The sequence below is a fragment of the Echeneis naucrates genome, chromosome 2 (genome assembly GCF_900963305.1).
Source record: "Echeneis naucrates chromosome 2, fEcheNa1.1, whole genome shotgun sequence".
NCBI classification, from domain to species: domain Eukaryota; kingdom Metazoa; phylum Chordata; class Actinopteri; order Carangiformes; family Echeneidae; genus Echeneis; species Echeneis naucrates.
Genome location: NC_042512.1, coordinates 14,905,778 through 14,921,716, shown reverse-complemented (window position 1 = coordinate 14,921,716; position 15,939 = coordinate 14,905,778). Strand labels below are relative to the sequence as shown.

General features: G+C 41.5%; 2 protein-coding genes across 7 annotated transcripts in view; both read left to right on the top strand.

Annotated features, from left to right (window-relative positions):
* Positions 1-15,939, top strand: part of zranb3 (zinc finger, RAN-binding domain containing 3) — a 52,349-nt gene that overhangs the window by 33,992 nt on the left and 2,418 nt on the right. The window contains 5 exon segments of the mRNA XM_029513426.1: positions 457-596; positions 6,250-6,351; positions 9,182-9,237; positions 9,239-9,310; positions 15,063-15,200. Of these exon segments, the coding sequence (XP_029369286.1) occupies positions 457-596; positions 6,250-6,351; positions 9,182-9,237; positions 9,239-9,310; positions 15,063-15,200 (508 nt within the window).
* Positions 9,940-15,939, top strand: part of r3hdm1 (R3H domain containing 1) — a 40,873-nt gene continuing 34,873 nt past the window's right edge. For all 6 annotated transcript variants that reach the window (XR_003841595.1, XM_029519476.1, XM_029519485.1 and 3 more), the window contains exon 1: positions 9,940-10,050. The gene's annotated coding sequence lies outside the window, so the exon portion shown is untranslated. The remainder of the gene's footprint in view (positions 10,051-15,939) is intronic.

The window sequence follows — 15,939 nt, the reverse complement described above, 5'->3', positions numbered from 1 at the left end:
GTCAAAAACCCTGGAAATTACACTGTTTAGATAATTTCATTTGATCTTTTTTTATGCCTCTACATGTAGGTTGTTGTGTCAACTGGTGACAGCGAGAGGCAAAATTGACTTTTGATCCTATTTGCAAGAAAATGTCACGGATAATTACTCAAACTGTTTCGTTTCAGAATCCATAATTTAATGTTTGAAAATAGATATTATGTTGATTCATAATCTTTCGTACATTGTGCTACTCGTGCATATATATATATCGGCGATCAGCTTCGAACCACATATCTACCCTATACTGCTCTGTGTATTAATCAATATTAAAAGCTTCTGGAGTTTTATGTCTCTGCTAGTCATTGCATCACCAGAGGAGCAAATACAGGTACCGATAAAGCTGTGAAAGCCAGTAATGAGCCAATAATATATACTCAGTGAGATATTAGTCAGTCTCTTCCTCTCTCCCTGCAGTGTATTTGCCTTCTACTGCTGATGCTAATGATGATGATGAGGACAATGATGGTGATGATGCCAGCACCTCCCATCCCGTCTACCAGGGCCTGCAGTTCTGTGCCAGCCAGTACACAGACCGTATATATCTCTACTCCAAGGTACTGCAGCTTGTGTTAGCATTTGATTGTACACACTGATCATCGTTAGACTCATCTCGTTGGGAGAGCAGGGAATTTCTTACTAATGATATTTTTCATGCATTTTTTTTTTTTTTTTCCTTGAGGTTGTGAATTGATGGTGCAGTTACAGGAGATGTTGTAATGCCTTTACACCCACAGTGTGTGACACTTAGCTGTTAGTTTTGCGTGTTTTAGTGCCAAAAAATTTTCAACAGCAAACTCTGAGGTTGAGATTCATGAGTTCACTTTATAAAAATCAAAAAAGGCCTACAACACAACTTTGACTGGAGTCACTAGTGACTTCACTCGACTTTGAACAACTTGATATCTTCTCCAAGCACAAAGATTAGAATTTATTTTTCGCTCTTTTTCTTTGGGTGTACTTTGTATTACTCTGCCAATCATGTTGCATATGCAGGAGGGAAAGTTTAATTTGGCAGCTTGTACACTGGCACATCAAATTTAGGTAAACAAACTTCTAATATAATCTTTTGCCAGGTTAAATGACATTCAGGACCTATCAACTGTAGCTAATTAAGGTTAATGGTGTTAATTACATCCCAAAGGACCAAAATGAAACTTTTGGCTGTGGTTTTTACTGTGTCTGTGCTCAGCCAAAGACTGTTTGTGAGAAACGAGGCGTCGCACTCTAATGTCATTCTAACATCGTGAGTGGACTGAGTGATATCTGTTGTTCAGCTGGTCTAACGCTCATCTCATGGACTCCAGTGGTTGAAATTTCAGAGTAGCAGTGCACAAACAGTGATTATTAATTTTGTACATTTTCACAAAATGTTTCAGTCGCTTGTGAATTTAAACACGCAGAAAGCGCTGGCATGCAGGTATGTGAGTAGTCTTATAGTTTGCATATAAAAAAAAAAATCTACACCTTTTTTTTTGCCATGAGTGACCTGAAATGAAAAGAAACATGCTGCACACGCTTTCAAAACCAGTATGTGTGTCTGTCGCTTATCTTCCGTATTGTTTTGGTCTTTCTAAGGCTGTGCAAAGTGATATTTTTATCCAGAAATACATCTGTCTCCTATCCCTTCATCACTGAGTGAGACCACACTCATCACACAACATGTCACAGATTCTACACAATATTTCTGGGTTGTTAAAGTGATGAATTCCAAAGTGCCAGTATCTCAGCAGTGTCATATATCTGCTACCTCTGTGTGAGAGTCGAGTGAAAAATACTGTAAGCTCAGAAAATTCATGCTAATATGATGTCACATAGGTATTGAGTGTTAAATATAACTTATCTGTGCAACCACTTAAAGAAGCTAACGTGCAGACACATCCCTTGCAGCTTTAAGTGTCAGAAAACAGGATTCTTTTTTATCGTCTAAATGAAAGTGAGAAGTTTCAATGCGATCATTTTCATCCAAGTTTTTAAGACAAAAATAAAACAAAAAACTGAGAGGGCACATTGATTTGGGACACACTCAATGCGTTGTTCCTTCATAGTTTGTTCGTGTCACTCTCAGCTAATGAGTGAGCAAAATATTATCGCTTTTACTTTTTGAGTAGAAGTTTCATTGACACCATGATCTCCTGATTAAGACAGTGCTGCAAACAATTCACTCATAAAAATGAGAGTGTTTCCCACATTGCCAATTAGCAAATAAAAGAGACGTGAGAAAACAGTTCCAGATAAAATTAAGAGTGTCGAAGTTTAAGAATGAAATGTTTTCTCAGCTAGAAATGATCAAAATAGATGCAAAACAAATTCCAGTTAAAAGTTGCTTGGCAATGTTCTTAACTTGCCATTTGAAAAGCATTCTTCAGTTTCATTCGCCACCGAGGTTCAGAACAACCTTGAGACTGGATATGAATCTAATTCACTTTTTTATTTCTTTGAAATTAATCAAGGCTTTGTGGTAAATTGGGGGATGGGTGGGGGGGTGGCCTCTTGAAATCCATTCACTTTGTTTCATTCAATACAAATAAAAGGTTTGGGAATAACAGAAGAAATATCAAATCTGGGCCCTCAGTATTTATCAGCGTGCAGGGAGACTCTCGTCTCAGAAACTGATTCAAGATATTTGTTTTTTGAAATATCCATATGAAGAACACTGAACATGTCTGAAAGGCTTCTGTGAAAACTGATTTGTCATTCTGGTGAGGCATTATCAGGCACGAGACAATAACCTGGGTTTTTTTGAGTCGTTTTGAACGGGACGACCGAGGCAGAGCAACAAAAGCACGATGAAAATAGAGATGATTTCCCTAAAACGACCTGCTATGTCGCCTTCAGAGGACGCTGCAGACACTCTCCTGCAGGGGAACTTTTTTGATGGTCGTTCAGGTGCTCTTGCTGTTGGCCTTTGTGAGGCTTCCGGCACCCAGGATGAACTAGTTTAGCCCCAGCCTGACTCTGATTACAGTCCTGTGTATTCTTGGCACTCCTCTTTAGTGCCACAGGTCATCAGACCCCTGTATTGATCAGATTGTGCCACTTTTGTTTCATTCATGAGAGATCAGATTCCTGCCACACTGACACAGATAAGAGACAAGGTGGTTTTACATAGAGAAGACCAAGGTGCTGGACTGAATCACCAATGGAATATTAACCTGACAGCAAGAGACAAGTGTCATGTACGTGTGGCTGAGACGATAAGCTGCGGAGATAAATGTCCCCCGCTGTCGTTTAAATGATGAACTGGAGGAATTCTGGTTGGAAAGCTGTCACATCGAGATAATCCTGGACCAGGCGTTGAATTCACACAGGGGGCCGCTCAGCGCACAATCAGAGGAAGATTTATCGCCCGGATTGAATGAGAAATATTGAGAGTATTAGCAATTTTATGTCTACTTTCTACACACCAAATAGTTGTTTTACTCAAGGATTCGTGTCCCTGCTCAGAAAAGTGAGGCTAGTTTGATTCATGCCAAGACAAGGACTAGCAGATGGGATGGGCTTTACCATATCCGGATTATTCAGACGCACAACTTGATGTGCTGAACTTCATTTGAAATCTGTTGCAATGACTCCACATATTTTGTGGCATTCTTTATGTCCTCTGCCAACCTTCCTAAATACTCATGAAATAACATCATTAGTCAACAGATATTTTATCCGGACACAAATTACATTTGTACAATTTTATGAATATGAGCGGTACACCTGAGCCAAATTAACCTTCAGATTGATTGGTGTTGATTTGGTACTCATTCCAAGTCGTATATATATTCTATATGTTCATCTGCTTCCATTGCATCGGTGATATGTGATATAAATTTTACCAAAAAAGCATACTAGGCAGAAACCCCAGACAGAGAGAGTGTCCTGCACAACAACAAAATTGCATACCACCTCTACTTTGAAAATTTGCAGTTGTTTTAGATTATAGATCTGATCTCATGCTCTTGAAACAGTTTTTTGCAATGAAATCTTATTTTTGTCACTTCTGAGTGCGTCGGTAGGGAAGGAACTGTCCCTCTTTTCAATCACATTGAGCAGAACTCTAATCCTGCTCCATGCTGTTACAGCACTGACTCTCCATGATATTTATTTAACATAATCCAAATAAACACACGGGCCACTATGCACTGAGGTTACAGCACAGGAAAAACCTCTGAATGTTCATTTGTATCTCCAAATCCACGCGTCGGCTGCTGGTGGGTATTAACCTTTATACTTCCACACCTAAAGTAGTTTGGACAGCCGAAGTCCAGATTGCGGTTGTTACAAAAATTCACCGGACAGCCTCTCCACTGTAAAATGCTCCTGATGGTTGACACAATCACTGTGGTGAGTGAAATTAACACTGAGGGTAACTGTCCTCCCACACTTCCGTAGTTAGCACCAACGAAGCAGTAATTACTGGGAAAATGTTTTTTATCGTGGCTCTCTCTTTTTTTTTTTTTTTTTCAATCATTACGCAGTTACCTCTAAACCGCAGCAGTATTATTACCTCTAATAACAGTGGAGCACATTCTTCTGGGTATACAGCTTTTTCTTTTTTTTTACGCTCCCCATATTCCTCATTATTTTTTGCTACTAATACACGTGTATTATCAAAAGAGAAGCATTTTCTTCAAAGCAGTGGACATACATTAGAATAAAGGGGAGAAAAGCAGGAGAGATCGCTAACAAGCTCCTTGGTAACCACAAGTAATTACCATGGCAACCAATAAAGAATAAAGTGAATGTAATTAGATCCAAGTTCTGCAAGTCAGTCATAAAAGATCTGATTGCTTGGCTGACGATACCTTTAGTTTAAGCACAAACTGAGCTCCAGTGGAACTACCTGCGGGTAAATGCAAGAAAATTGATTACGTCTATTTATAGGCCAAATACAGATGATATAGTTTCACATGTTCACGTAGGACTGAATAGAAGTTTCAGGTTTCATGTGTTACCAGCTAATTATTATCACTGCTACACCAGTTTCATAACAAAAATGTTATTTTCTTTATGATGCTTCCTTCTACATGTTTTGATTCTCGCGTCCGCAGTTGCCGCGCTGGTCCTGAAACAGAGCACACGCATTATTCAAAACATTGGACAAATATTAGTTTTGACCAGATAATGATTCAAACAAAGGGACCAGCAAAGTTAATACTGTGGTGTACACCAAATGATCAGATGATAGCCTGACTTGAAATTAGTGGGACATGAGCTCAGTAAGCAGGTGCGTGTCCCTCATAATTTCTCATATTTGTTCTCATGGCCCTGCTTGACTCATGAAGGGATAATTTATTTGATAGCATCAGGACAGTTTATTTGCAATCAATCCCTCCTCCTCAATGTGTTATATAAGTACAATATTAGCCTGACATTTATTCCTGTCAGGCACGGAAAACAACAACTCCACTGCATCGTCATTCACTTCGAAGGACACTGAGCCAGGGAATGTGTGTGGTTGTTGTTTTCTGTTTGCTTTGATTAAACCGGTGAGTCAGCAGCAAAGTCCCACGCCTCGCCAACTGCTTGGGCAGGGAAACACAAGGAGCAGGGCAGGAACCTCCAAAGAACCATGAAGGGATTGTGTGTAGCGTGGTGGTGCGACCATACAGTGAAACAGTTTCTGCCTCAAAGAACGCTGGGTGTGTTTTATGGCCGCATGGCTGAGGGAGGCCAATTCAGCTCTTTACCTCACAATGTCAAATACATTTGGCTTAAGAATGGCTAAAACTATGGCTTTACGCTTCAATAAATTGAAATGCTTTAATTATAAAGTGCCATTCAGTTCCTAAATCACACAGACATCCCTAATGTTTGGTTACATAGTTCTTCCTACAAAATGTTTTGCTTTTTTGGCTCTTATTGTATTGATAACTATATTAACTCTTACATGTTGAGTATATAGACAATAATTAATATATTTATCATCTTTTCACACAAGAGATGCAGATGTTTTACAGGAGCAGAATAAATTCAGCACTTACAATTCAGGTGCTTAGTAATATAAATGTTGCAGTGTTTTTTGTGTGTCTCCAGGGCACACAAAGATTATCAAAAATAAAGTACAGTACATGGATGGTGATAATTTGTGTGATGATAAAGGGAGAAAATGCTGTAGTCAGAGTGATGGTGGTATAAAGAGCAGCAGTGGTGGTAAAAGAAGTAACAAATCTTTGTGCTTAAGGCTGTCCTCTCTGTCTCTGTCTCCTCATCTGTTAGGATGGTACGTTGAACTTGAGCTCCTTCCCTCTGGACATCAAACTAACCAGCTGGGACGACCCGCCTGAGGCCTTTACCCAGCGCCAAGAAAATCGAAAACAGGTATGCCCTTCCCGCCAGGCGGTGTGTGTGTGTGTCTGTACATTTGCTTGCCCGTGTGCATTTCTTGTGTTTTGATTTTCCTGAGTGTGTGTGGGTGTTTTCGTGGATTCGAGCGTATGAGGGAGATGTACGCAGTTAATGTCATTACTGTAAAAACATCCTAAAGGATTTGAGTTTTAGGTCATAAAAAATGCCAATATTTTTTTCTCATGATTGATGAGGAAGACAAGAAGAAAGACTGTTCCAAGATGACAGAAGATTCTGCAAATACTCAGGAGTGTAATTTTCCAAGTTTTTTTCTTTTTTCTTTTTTCGTTTATGTGCCCACAGGCAGCTTCAGGATCAGCTTAAATTCAGACTAACATAATTTAGTGTGTTGTCACAGTCAGTGGGGTTATCTCCCCTATTCCACTCACCCAGAGAAGATGGGGCTGTGGGGGTTATTAAACCTGAGATATGTTTGTGCCACTGCCATGTGAGTCTAATGGCACCACTGATCACGAGAAGGAAGCTCAGCAGCGCAACATCGGCAGCCTGACTGATAGATAGGCGGAGTGCATACGCCCACCTCCACCACTGTGGAGCCAGGAGGGGTGGAGGAAGGACGGGGTTGGGGGATGATGGAGAGAGGAGGAAAGATAGGGGGCGGTCTGGGGGGTTTGGGCAGCAAAGGAGACCCGCAAAAGAGAAAGTTCCGTTTTTTTGTGGGTCGTTAAAGGAGATGGCTCATCACCTCAAACGACCCCACACACCAACCAGATATTAAATCCTGCAATCTGCTGTGGCAGTTATAGAAGCCCTGACAGACACCCCACCCATCACATTGTTTATGTTGGCTTGTAAAACGGAGGCGTGAGTTGCATCCCTCCTCTGACCCATCATTCACACCCTGTTTCACACCAATTGTCCATCAAAATCAATACTAAGCATGCATTTTAATGTGGGCGGCAGCACGTCCTGGACGGGGTGGCGGTGGTGTGGAAAACCCTCAGCACCTGACCACATAGACCAAGACTGTTCAGGCCAAACATTTTAAAACTGAACGCTGTCATAATAACCTGTATTTTTTTTAAATAGGCCCTCCGGAAATTATATCAAATATATTTCTGAAATGATAGTTGATTCATGAGTGGCATCACCTTCAGTATATACACAAAACCTCTTAGAGGATACAACAAGCATATATCCATGTCAATCTTTAAAACTGGTTTTGAATGCAAAAGAAGGTGATTTGATTGTCACACTATTTGTCAGCAGCCTTAATTATTTGTCAAAGTAAAGGTCCACCTTGCAATTTCATGGAATGACCTGATTTTCCCCTGAAGAGTTTTCAAAATAATGTTTAATATATATGTATATAATGATCTGTGTTCACCAGAATATCACAATGAAATGACATAGAGCTTTGTCCAGTTTCACAGTTTCACACACTGTCTCATACTCACCTTTTAACCCCTGTGACTTTTGAGTGGCAAGGAACAGGAAACAGCATCCTGCTCTTCAGCCACTCCTCGACTTTTGGATAGTGCGTTAAGGCCTCATGAAACCCTTAACCTTCTCAGAAAATACGAAACCTTTTCTTTTTCTCTATGGAGAGCAGGGCCTCCTTGATCAGTGACATCCATTCAGACCGCAGCTCTTTGACACATGAGCCCCTCCCAAGTTTTCTGTAATAGTATCAGCCTCCGTTTTATGGTCTCTTCTTAAGCTACAATAATTCAGTATTATTATCTTTAACTATCTATTAACTCTTTTTCTCATCTTACTCTGTACTTTGAAATGGAAGTAAGATGTGAAAAAAATCTGTATTTCTTTTTTGTTGACTTATTAACTTATTAGTAAATTTAAAAGTAAAATAGTGACATCAAACCAGCACTACTGGTGATCAAATCTATCAAATGGACTCAATCAAACCTTTTTCCGACGAGGAGATTCTATTCTCTTGTCTTTCATATCATAGATTTCAAATAATGAGCGCTCTCAACTTAAGATATAAGAAGAAGAATATTTCATATTCTGTGAGGACAATGGCTGAATGAGAAACAGAGACATATTCCAAAAGACATGAACACGTTGATGTGTTGGGATGAATGTGAAGCATCAGGGAACCAGTCTCCCTGAAACTCAGGCAATGATTTTATATATTCAGTTGATTTATGGAGGCCCACATATGGTAAAAATGTTTTTTTTTTTTTTTCATCATCTCTTAAAATATTTAGCTTTCAATTTTACTGTACTATTTTCTATGTTTGTTTTTAATGAGAAGTCAGTTCTCTTTCTGCCAAAATATGCATAATTCACCTGGTAAAACCTCAACAAAGCAGGAATGGCTGTTATAATAGCTTTGAAAAGGGTCTGCATCTAGAATGCTATCTTCTCAGAAGTCATTTTTTTTCCTTTTTGAGCTAAAGTGTCATTCATTGGAAAAAAAAACACTCATCAAGTGTAATATATGTAGGTAAATTGCCCGTTAGGTCCTGGTGCTTGGGTGCTATTTGTTATTTTGCCAGGGAATTTTTTCTTTGAATTCTTCATTTCAATGAAAACATACACAGCTCTCTCTTGGTTTGATGGGTTTTGTTTATCTATCTGTCTCCATGTGTGTGTCAGTGTGTATGTGGGCGCAAGTTTAGATTGTTTGTTTTCAGCTCAAATGCCGTCGTTTTCTTTTTTCTTTTTTTTTTCTTCTCTCGAATTGAAACAGTAAAAAAAATTTTTGCTTTTAAAGGGCCTCCAATGTCCAGAATATGAATTTGTGTTAGAAGATGAAAGCTCCAGGGGTTTTGGTTTCAGCTTGAAATTGACTATGAATGTCATGTCCCTCCTGCAGATACTGAGCTTCGTTCAAGAGTGGAGCAGCCTGTCAGCCATGAAGAAGAAACTTGTGTGACTTCCACAGCCCCACTCTCGGCTTGCAGCAGCTGGCTGCCGCCCAGCGCCCTCACTCCAGCGCGACGAGGTCAGATCATAGCGGGGAATGCGTTCTTGAAGGAGGCACACCTATTTGACTTTCAAAAACTTAGCTGCGATGAATGATTCTGGACTAATTTATAGTTTCTTAAACCGCAGATTTACTGAGCTGATGCTAGACCTCTGGATTTCTCTCCCTGTTGGAGTGGTGTTCATGTGGCTAGAGCCAAAACCACAGAAAAGTGAGTACAGCTGATTGAACTGGGTTCTTCTCTGCCCTGCTGAAATGCAAATACAGGAAATAAACGTGAGGTAGAATCTCCAGGCGTCTTTGACATCCTGGCTGATGAGCAGAATCAGAGCTCTGGCTTTTTTGAGCACATGGCTGTGAGGTCATTGGAGGAACCAATGAAACCGTGAAACACCATTATGATTAATTCCCCTCTTCGTCCTAACATCTCCAAAAAACAACCAGAGCTCCACTGAAATTCTAAAATTAATTAAAATTAGTTTCAGCATTTAGCTTTTTTTTTTTTTTTTTTTTTTTTTAATAGAGAAAGAGATCAACGGTCCTCTTGATGAAAACCCGATGAACGTTTGTGGAAGTAAATTGGAAAATCCAGTGACGTCAGCACGTGACGTGCTTTGAGCGCCGTACGTGTCGGCCCGTACGTAAGGCGCTGACGCACTCTCTCCCAGCCTGCCGGACTCCCTCCGCTCCGGCACAAACACTTGCTCCTTCGCCGTCGGTAGAGACCTCGGCTGTGCACCGATTGTAAAACCGAAGCGGTAAGGCAAACGTCGGATCTCTGCGGCGTATCCAGTCAAAACACGGGGGTGATGGTGGTGGGGACGTTAACCGGGTCGTTGTGCCCGCGTAACCCGAGCTAGTTAGCCGTAAACACTTCTCTTGCTAGTCCGTGACAGCTCAGGGCGCCGGTGTTCGGCCGTTTTCAAGCCGTTAGCAAAGCCACAATGCCAGGCACGAATGGTTAGCCTAGCCCCGACACGGAGCAACGCAGATTTTGGCCCTGCTCATTGGCCAAGAATGAAATTTGGGAAAAACGAAAAATGAAAATAAAATTTAAAAATACACTCTTAGCAGGCAAACATCGTGTTCAAATTGAAAGCGGCCATGTTTAAATTCGGCGTTCGTCCGGAAAAAGAAAAAACAAAAAAAACCAAAAAACAAGCAGCCGTCATTCAATAATGAAATAAAAACGAACAACTTTAAGGCCTGCTGCTTTCTCCACAACATGCGGCGGCGAACAGTGTTGTGTTGGTGTGTTTACTCGACAAACCCCCTTTTTTTTTTTTTTTTTTTTTTTTTTTTATTAAATGCTGATGTCCTGTCGGTCGAATTGAAGTTCAGCCTTTCAGAGCTCAGACTGAAATGAGCCGTGGTTTGTGTGGGCTGATATGGAGGAAACATTAAATGGCACATTTTGTAATGGAGTCTGTCGGTGACGGGCTCTCTGTGCAGCAGGGAGCAAATACATTTAATTGCTGGAAATGATAGATTCAGACTTTTCCTCGTCCTGGGCTGCTGCAGTGCACATATGACTGTTCTGATCTATAGAAAAACAAATGAGCCACATATAACCTGGACAGTTTGCCAAATAAGGGCAAAGATATTTAAGAAATACATATAAAAGAAATTAGTTTTATACCGATTAACTGTAAACTGGTAGAAAATTGTGTTGTTTTTGTCATGCATTTCGCGTGTGAATGTTATTTTAGCATTGAGGCATACAAGAGCTAAGTAGAACTCCATCACTGTTAGTTACTGCTGCTGTCAGAGAGATTATAAATGTGGCAAATCCTGCCATGAGCCACAATTATGTTCTTTAGAGGCCATAAATTATTCACATAATTCATTGTGCTACTTGTTTATGTGGAACATCCGCTGTCATTCTGATGCACTAACCTAACCAGCCAGTGGAAATGGAAGTAAAAGCTTAGAAGTTTCCACCACAGAGGTTGAGCATCAGAGAAGTATCATTTTCATTAAGGTACCAGCGGAGCCTGGTGGGTGGAGAGTGGATGCAGGTTCACTCCCTGCTGCTGCTGATTTTTAGAGATCATTGTGTTCATCTCTCATATTTTGCTGTCTGACCAAATAACGTTGAGCGCTGTTGTGTGCAACCTATAGCATGCCTTTTTGCATGCGATTATCAGTATTTGTGCAAGCTATTTTAATTTGGAAGTTGTGTTCCCATTTTAGAATGATATATTTTAACAGTTTTCATGCTGGGTGTTTTTGGAGGGGGCAAAATCTCATGTCATATGCTCTCTCGTGATTGTCTGCGCCCTGCAGCACACCCCTCTCAAGGCTCAAAATAAATGCTAATAACTGTTTGCCGGAACTGTTTCACCAGCCGTTGCTCAGGCCACTGCAGCCGCAAGTCTGTTGACCATTCATTGCACAGGTGAAGACGTATTTGGAGCTAATGACATTATCAGATATTGAGGCTTAGGATGCTGTGTTATAGCTTTCACCAAAGATGTGGCCCAATGACTAAATAATTCATCGCCTTCCAGGGGGAAAATCTCTCTCTCCTATAATATTTGGTCACGGCTATTAAATAATTCATCCGCATATCCATAAATTGTTTGTTCAATTTGTGACCTTTTCATGGGATTAAAGAACAATATTAAATTCTTCAGAGACCTGGCATAACGAAACGTACAATTATGAAGAGGGATTGGATCGGATCGGTTGTCGCAGCCTGGTGTTGGTTGCTAAGTGACAGCAGGAACTTTTCCGCACACTGTGTTTGCTGTTAAAGTCTGATTGACTGAAAGGACAAAAACAATCACATTATGGCAGTCTAGACTTCAACTGCGCTCAAGACCTGTTTGCGACTTCGTATGTCTTTGACAACCTGTCAGTCACTTAGTGATGAAAGAGTCATGAAATAAATTATTTTCAGTGCACGCTTTTATCCATCCTCTGTCCCCTGTATCTACAAAGTAGTGGGAATACTTGATCTCTAATTGAATGACTGAAGAGATCACGAGTGGAGGCTGTTACCCTTATTGTTTTAACTATCAAATCCTCTAAAGTAATGAATTAGAGATTTTGATGAAATGGAGGAGGGTTAGAGGTTGCACACAAGCGGTTGCTTCTTTTCTTCATGCCGTCAGTTTCCTATCTAATCCACAATTTAGCTAATTTTAGATGTGCTGAAAGCAAAATGTTTTATTGGAGCATTTCGCTTTTTATTTCTGTAATGGGTGGTAATTCAGGTGGTGCCTGCATCTCTGAGGCAGTGGGATTAGCTGTAGCCTTTTCTTCCTGTGTGAGAAGCAGGGTGCCAGCTTTAATGGGAAAGTAGCCCAGTGAACAGCTCGGCCTCTCAGCGGCCAGCGCCTCCCCATCGACTCTCCACCTGGTCTTTGAGCACCTAGCTGGCCGCAGACATGTCGCTCCTGTCTCCTATCCTCTCCTCCTCCCTGTTTGCCTCCTCTCTTTCTCATTCGTTTCCTCTTCTGCCTCCTCTGTGCCTTTTTTCGCCTTTTCTCGCTTACTGCTCTACCACCCACCGTCCTATTTTTCTCATCTTCCTCTATTTTCCTCTCAGTCTCCTATCTATCCCATGTCCCTGGCTGCCCTTTCCTCATCCTTCTCCTCCACCTCCTCCTACCCCCGCCTCTGTCCTAAAGCAGGGTAGCTAATGAAGAGCCCCATTTAGCCAGTGACTTTGGTTCAGTCAGCGCTCCGTAGCACAGGCCGGCATCGGCAGCCGTGACTGGCTGCTCGGGCTCTGACATCACACAGGGGCCAGCTGTTGATTTGGCGCTGTCTCCAAGGCTGGCTGGCTTGATGGCTTGTGGCAGGTAGACTCCCTCCCTCCCTTCCTCTCTCCCTCCCTCCCTCCCTGCCTCTCTCTCTCTTTGTGACACCCACTCTTACTCACCCTCCTTTACACTGCCCTCACCCAGTCTTACACTCTCACTCAGTCGAGCGAGCGTACAAGAGGCAGCAGGCAGCTGCCGAGGAGCGAGCTGGGAGGCAACTCCAGCCTCCTCTCCAGCAAATTGTGCCTCCTGTACGATGGAAACTAAGCGGTCGAGTCGCAGAAGGGATGGAGGGCAGAGGTGCCGGGCAGGTAGGTCCTGCAGCTTCCTGCCGCTTTGCTGGTAAACAGGCATGGATCTATCATGCCCACTCTGATTTCTAATTTCCAGTTGTCAGTTGTTGTTCAGCTTTTTCAAGATTTTTTTTTTTCCTCTGTTTTGTGCCTTTGGGGTTGTTGATTTTTCTGCTGCACATAAACTAAACACATGTTCTGTTCACTGTTGGCATGAGAAAATCTCTTCAGCACCAGCTTTTGTGGTTCTTTTATTATTGCATGCCAGCAAGTCAGTAAGCCGGTGTACAGCCTTCTTTCCACACTTAAGCTTTTTAAACTAAGCATAGATTTGGGGTGCTGTCAATATTGTGTTACTCAGTGAGCCGAACCAGAGCTTTTTTCCTCACCAGTTTGCCAGTGCTGCTTCTGCTTTTCATTACCAGGATAATTAAGCAAGATGAGCCAATAAGAGGCTTCGCTCTGCATTGTTTTCCAGCCAGGCTCATCCCCTGTCTCCCCTATTTCCCCCGTTTGTTCTGCAGGTGCTGTCTGCAAATGGACTTTTAATGACTCTGGCAGACTTTTTGAGTTATTCCTCTCTCATCAGGCTCCATAGCATAAAACTGCTCGACTTGCATGTTAGTTTTCAGTGTTTATTGTTTCCCCTCTAATTACGTAGATTGATATTCCCTGGAAGCTCTCCTATGGGATAGGTAATGGATTACCTACGTGCTCTGCTGTGGATTTAATTTATTAATGCTGGCTGGCTGCACCGCACCACGCTCACACCGCCTTACGCGACCTGGAGGCAGAGTGAGCAGCGGAATTAGAGGCTCATTTGTGCCTGTTTATGTTTTTTACTTTTTCTTTTTTCTTAATTCAGTCTGAGCTATTACAGGCAGTTCTTTAAACTGACACTGCCTTAGTCGCCTGAAATTGAGGCAAGCAGTGAAAGTGGTATAATTTTATAGGCTTTACACTAATCGTTTTTTTGGTTCAATTATATTGCTCCCCTGTCAGTGCTTTTCTTGCTTTGCAATTAGGAGAAATGGCTAGAAAATGGGAGATTAGTTACTCAGTTAAGCAAAACGCTGAAATCAATTTTATTGCAGCGCCACGAATGTGAACCAGCATTAGTAACCTAATTAACTGTTTATGTGATGCCTGATTTTATTTGCCAGTGTGCACATTTCTGCACGGAACCCTACATACACTATGTCTGTCCTTCTTTTATTTATTTTTTTTTCTATTGTCTTTGCTTTGTGTGGAATTTAATTGCAGTGAACTGAAATGTTTGGCTACATTTGCGTTTGTGTTTTTAGCGGATGGACAATTTTAGAAATTTGCTAAGAATAACTGGTCATTTTAGCAGAAATGGAAAGCAGGGGATACAAAGCTGTAGCCCACAGACATGCCATTACCTTTGTATTTGTGCTTTTGTCTAATCATGCGCCACTGAATAGAGCTCAGTTTAGTATTCAACATTTCTGCAGACAATATCCCAGCTGTTTGGCACAGCTCCTGCCGTTGTCCTTTTTATGTGACGCTTGCAAAGGCTCATCAGCAGCAATAAAGCATGAATTAATTTTCAACACGGTCGCTACTTTTTTCCCCTGCACAGACACTTAGAAATCACTGGTTTCTCTGTGATCACTCACAAGCTTGTGAAGGTGATGGCTTGTTCTTTTCCGCCCCGTGTTTGACTCATCTCCTGTCTCTGCTAAGAATAGAGCCGGGGGTAGAGGAGCAGATAGAGGGAGGTATTGAGGGTCCTTCACCTCCAGTTGAGCTGGTTATAGCCCAGACAAGAGCCCTGATCCTCACAGAGCTGAGCAGAACAGAGCAGAGGTGTGGGAGGGAAAGGTCAGCCTTTGGAAGAGAGAGAGAGGGGCAGGTGTGTTTGTGTAAAAGGGAAAGGAAATAGATGTATTGTGTGCGTGTGCGTGTGTGTGAGAGTGAGTGAGACACATCACCAGCAGGCTCTTATGCGCTTCACAGTGATGGAGAAATTTCTCATTAGCTTGCTATCAAACATAATTGTCCATGAGAGTAGTCCGTTAAGAGCCCAGTGTATGATTAACTCGGTTTAGTCGACAGCCGCCCTCGTGACCCCACTGTGGATTTTTTTTCTTCCTTTTTTGGAGAGAATTCATTTCCATCAGGGATGTAGTTGCAGAGGAGACTTTGTCTGTGGGCGTACGGTCACACCAGTGGACCTGATGATTTATGGAATCGTAAGATTTCACTGGCATCTTTGTTACTAACATCTTACTTTTTGATGAGCTGTTAGCTATTTGCATGTTGCCAACATCAAATTAGTGTTACAAAGTTAGATATATATCTATATTTCTATACATCTATATGATATATATATATATATATATATATATATATATATATATATATATGTAGAGAGAGAGAAAGATACAGATTTTTTATTTATTTTTTTTTTTTCTCCATCGTATGCAAATGGGAGTTGATTTTGTGCGTGTGCGAGGCTGCAGATATGCCATCAAGCGTGGCGATAAAGGTGGCGTGAAGGGGCGGTGTGACACTGAACGATGCCTGAGGGAGCCTCTTTAAGGTTGCTGCGGTCTGCGGT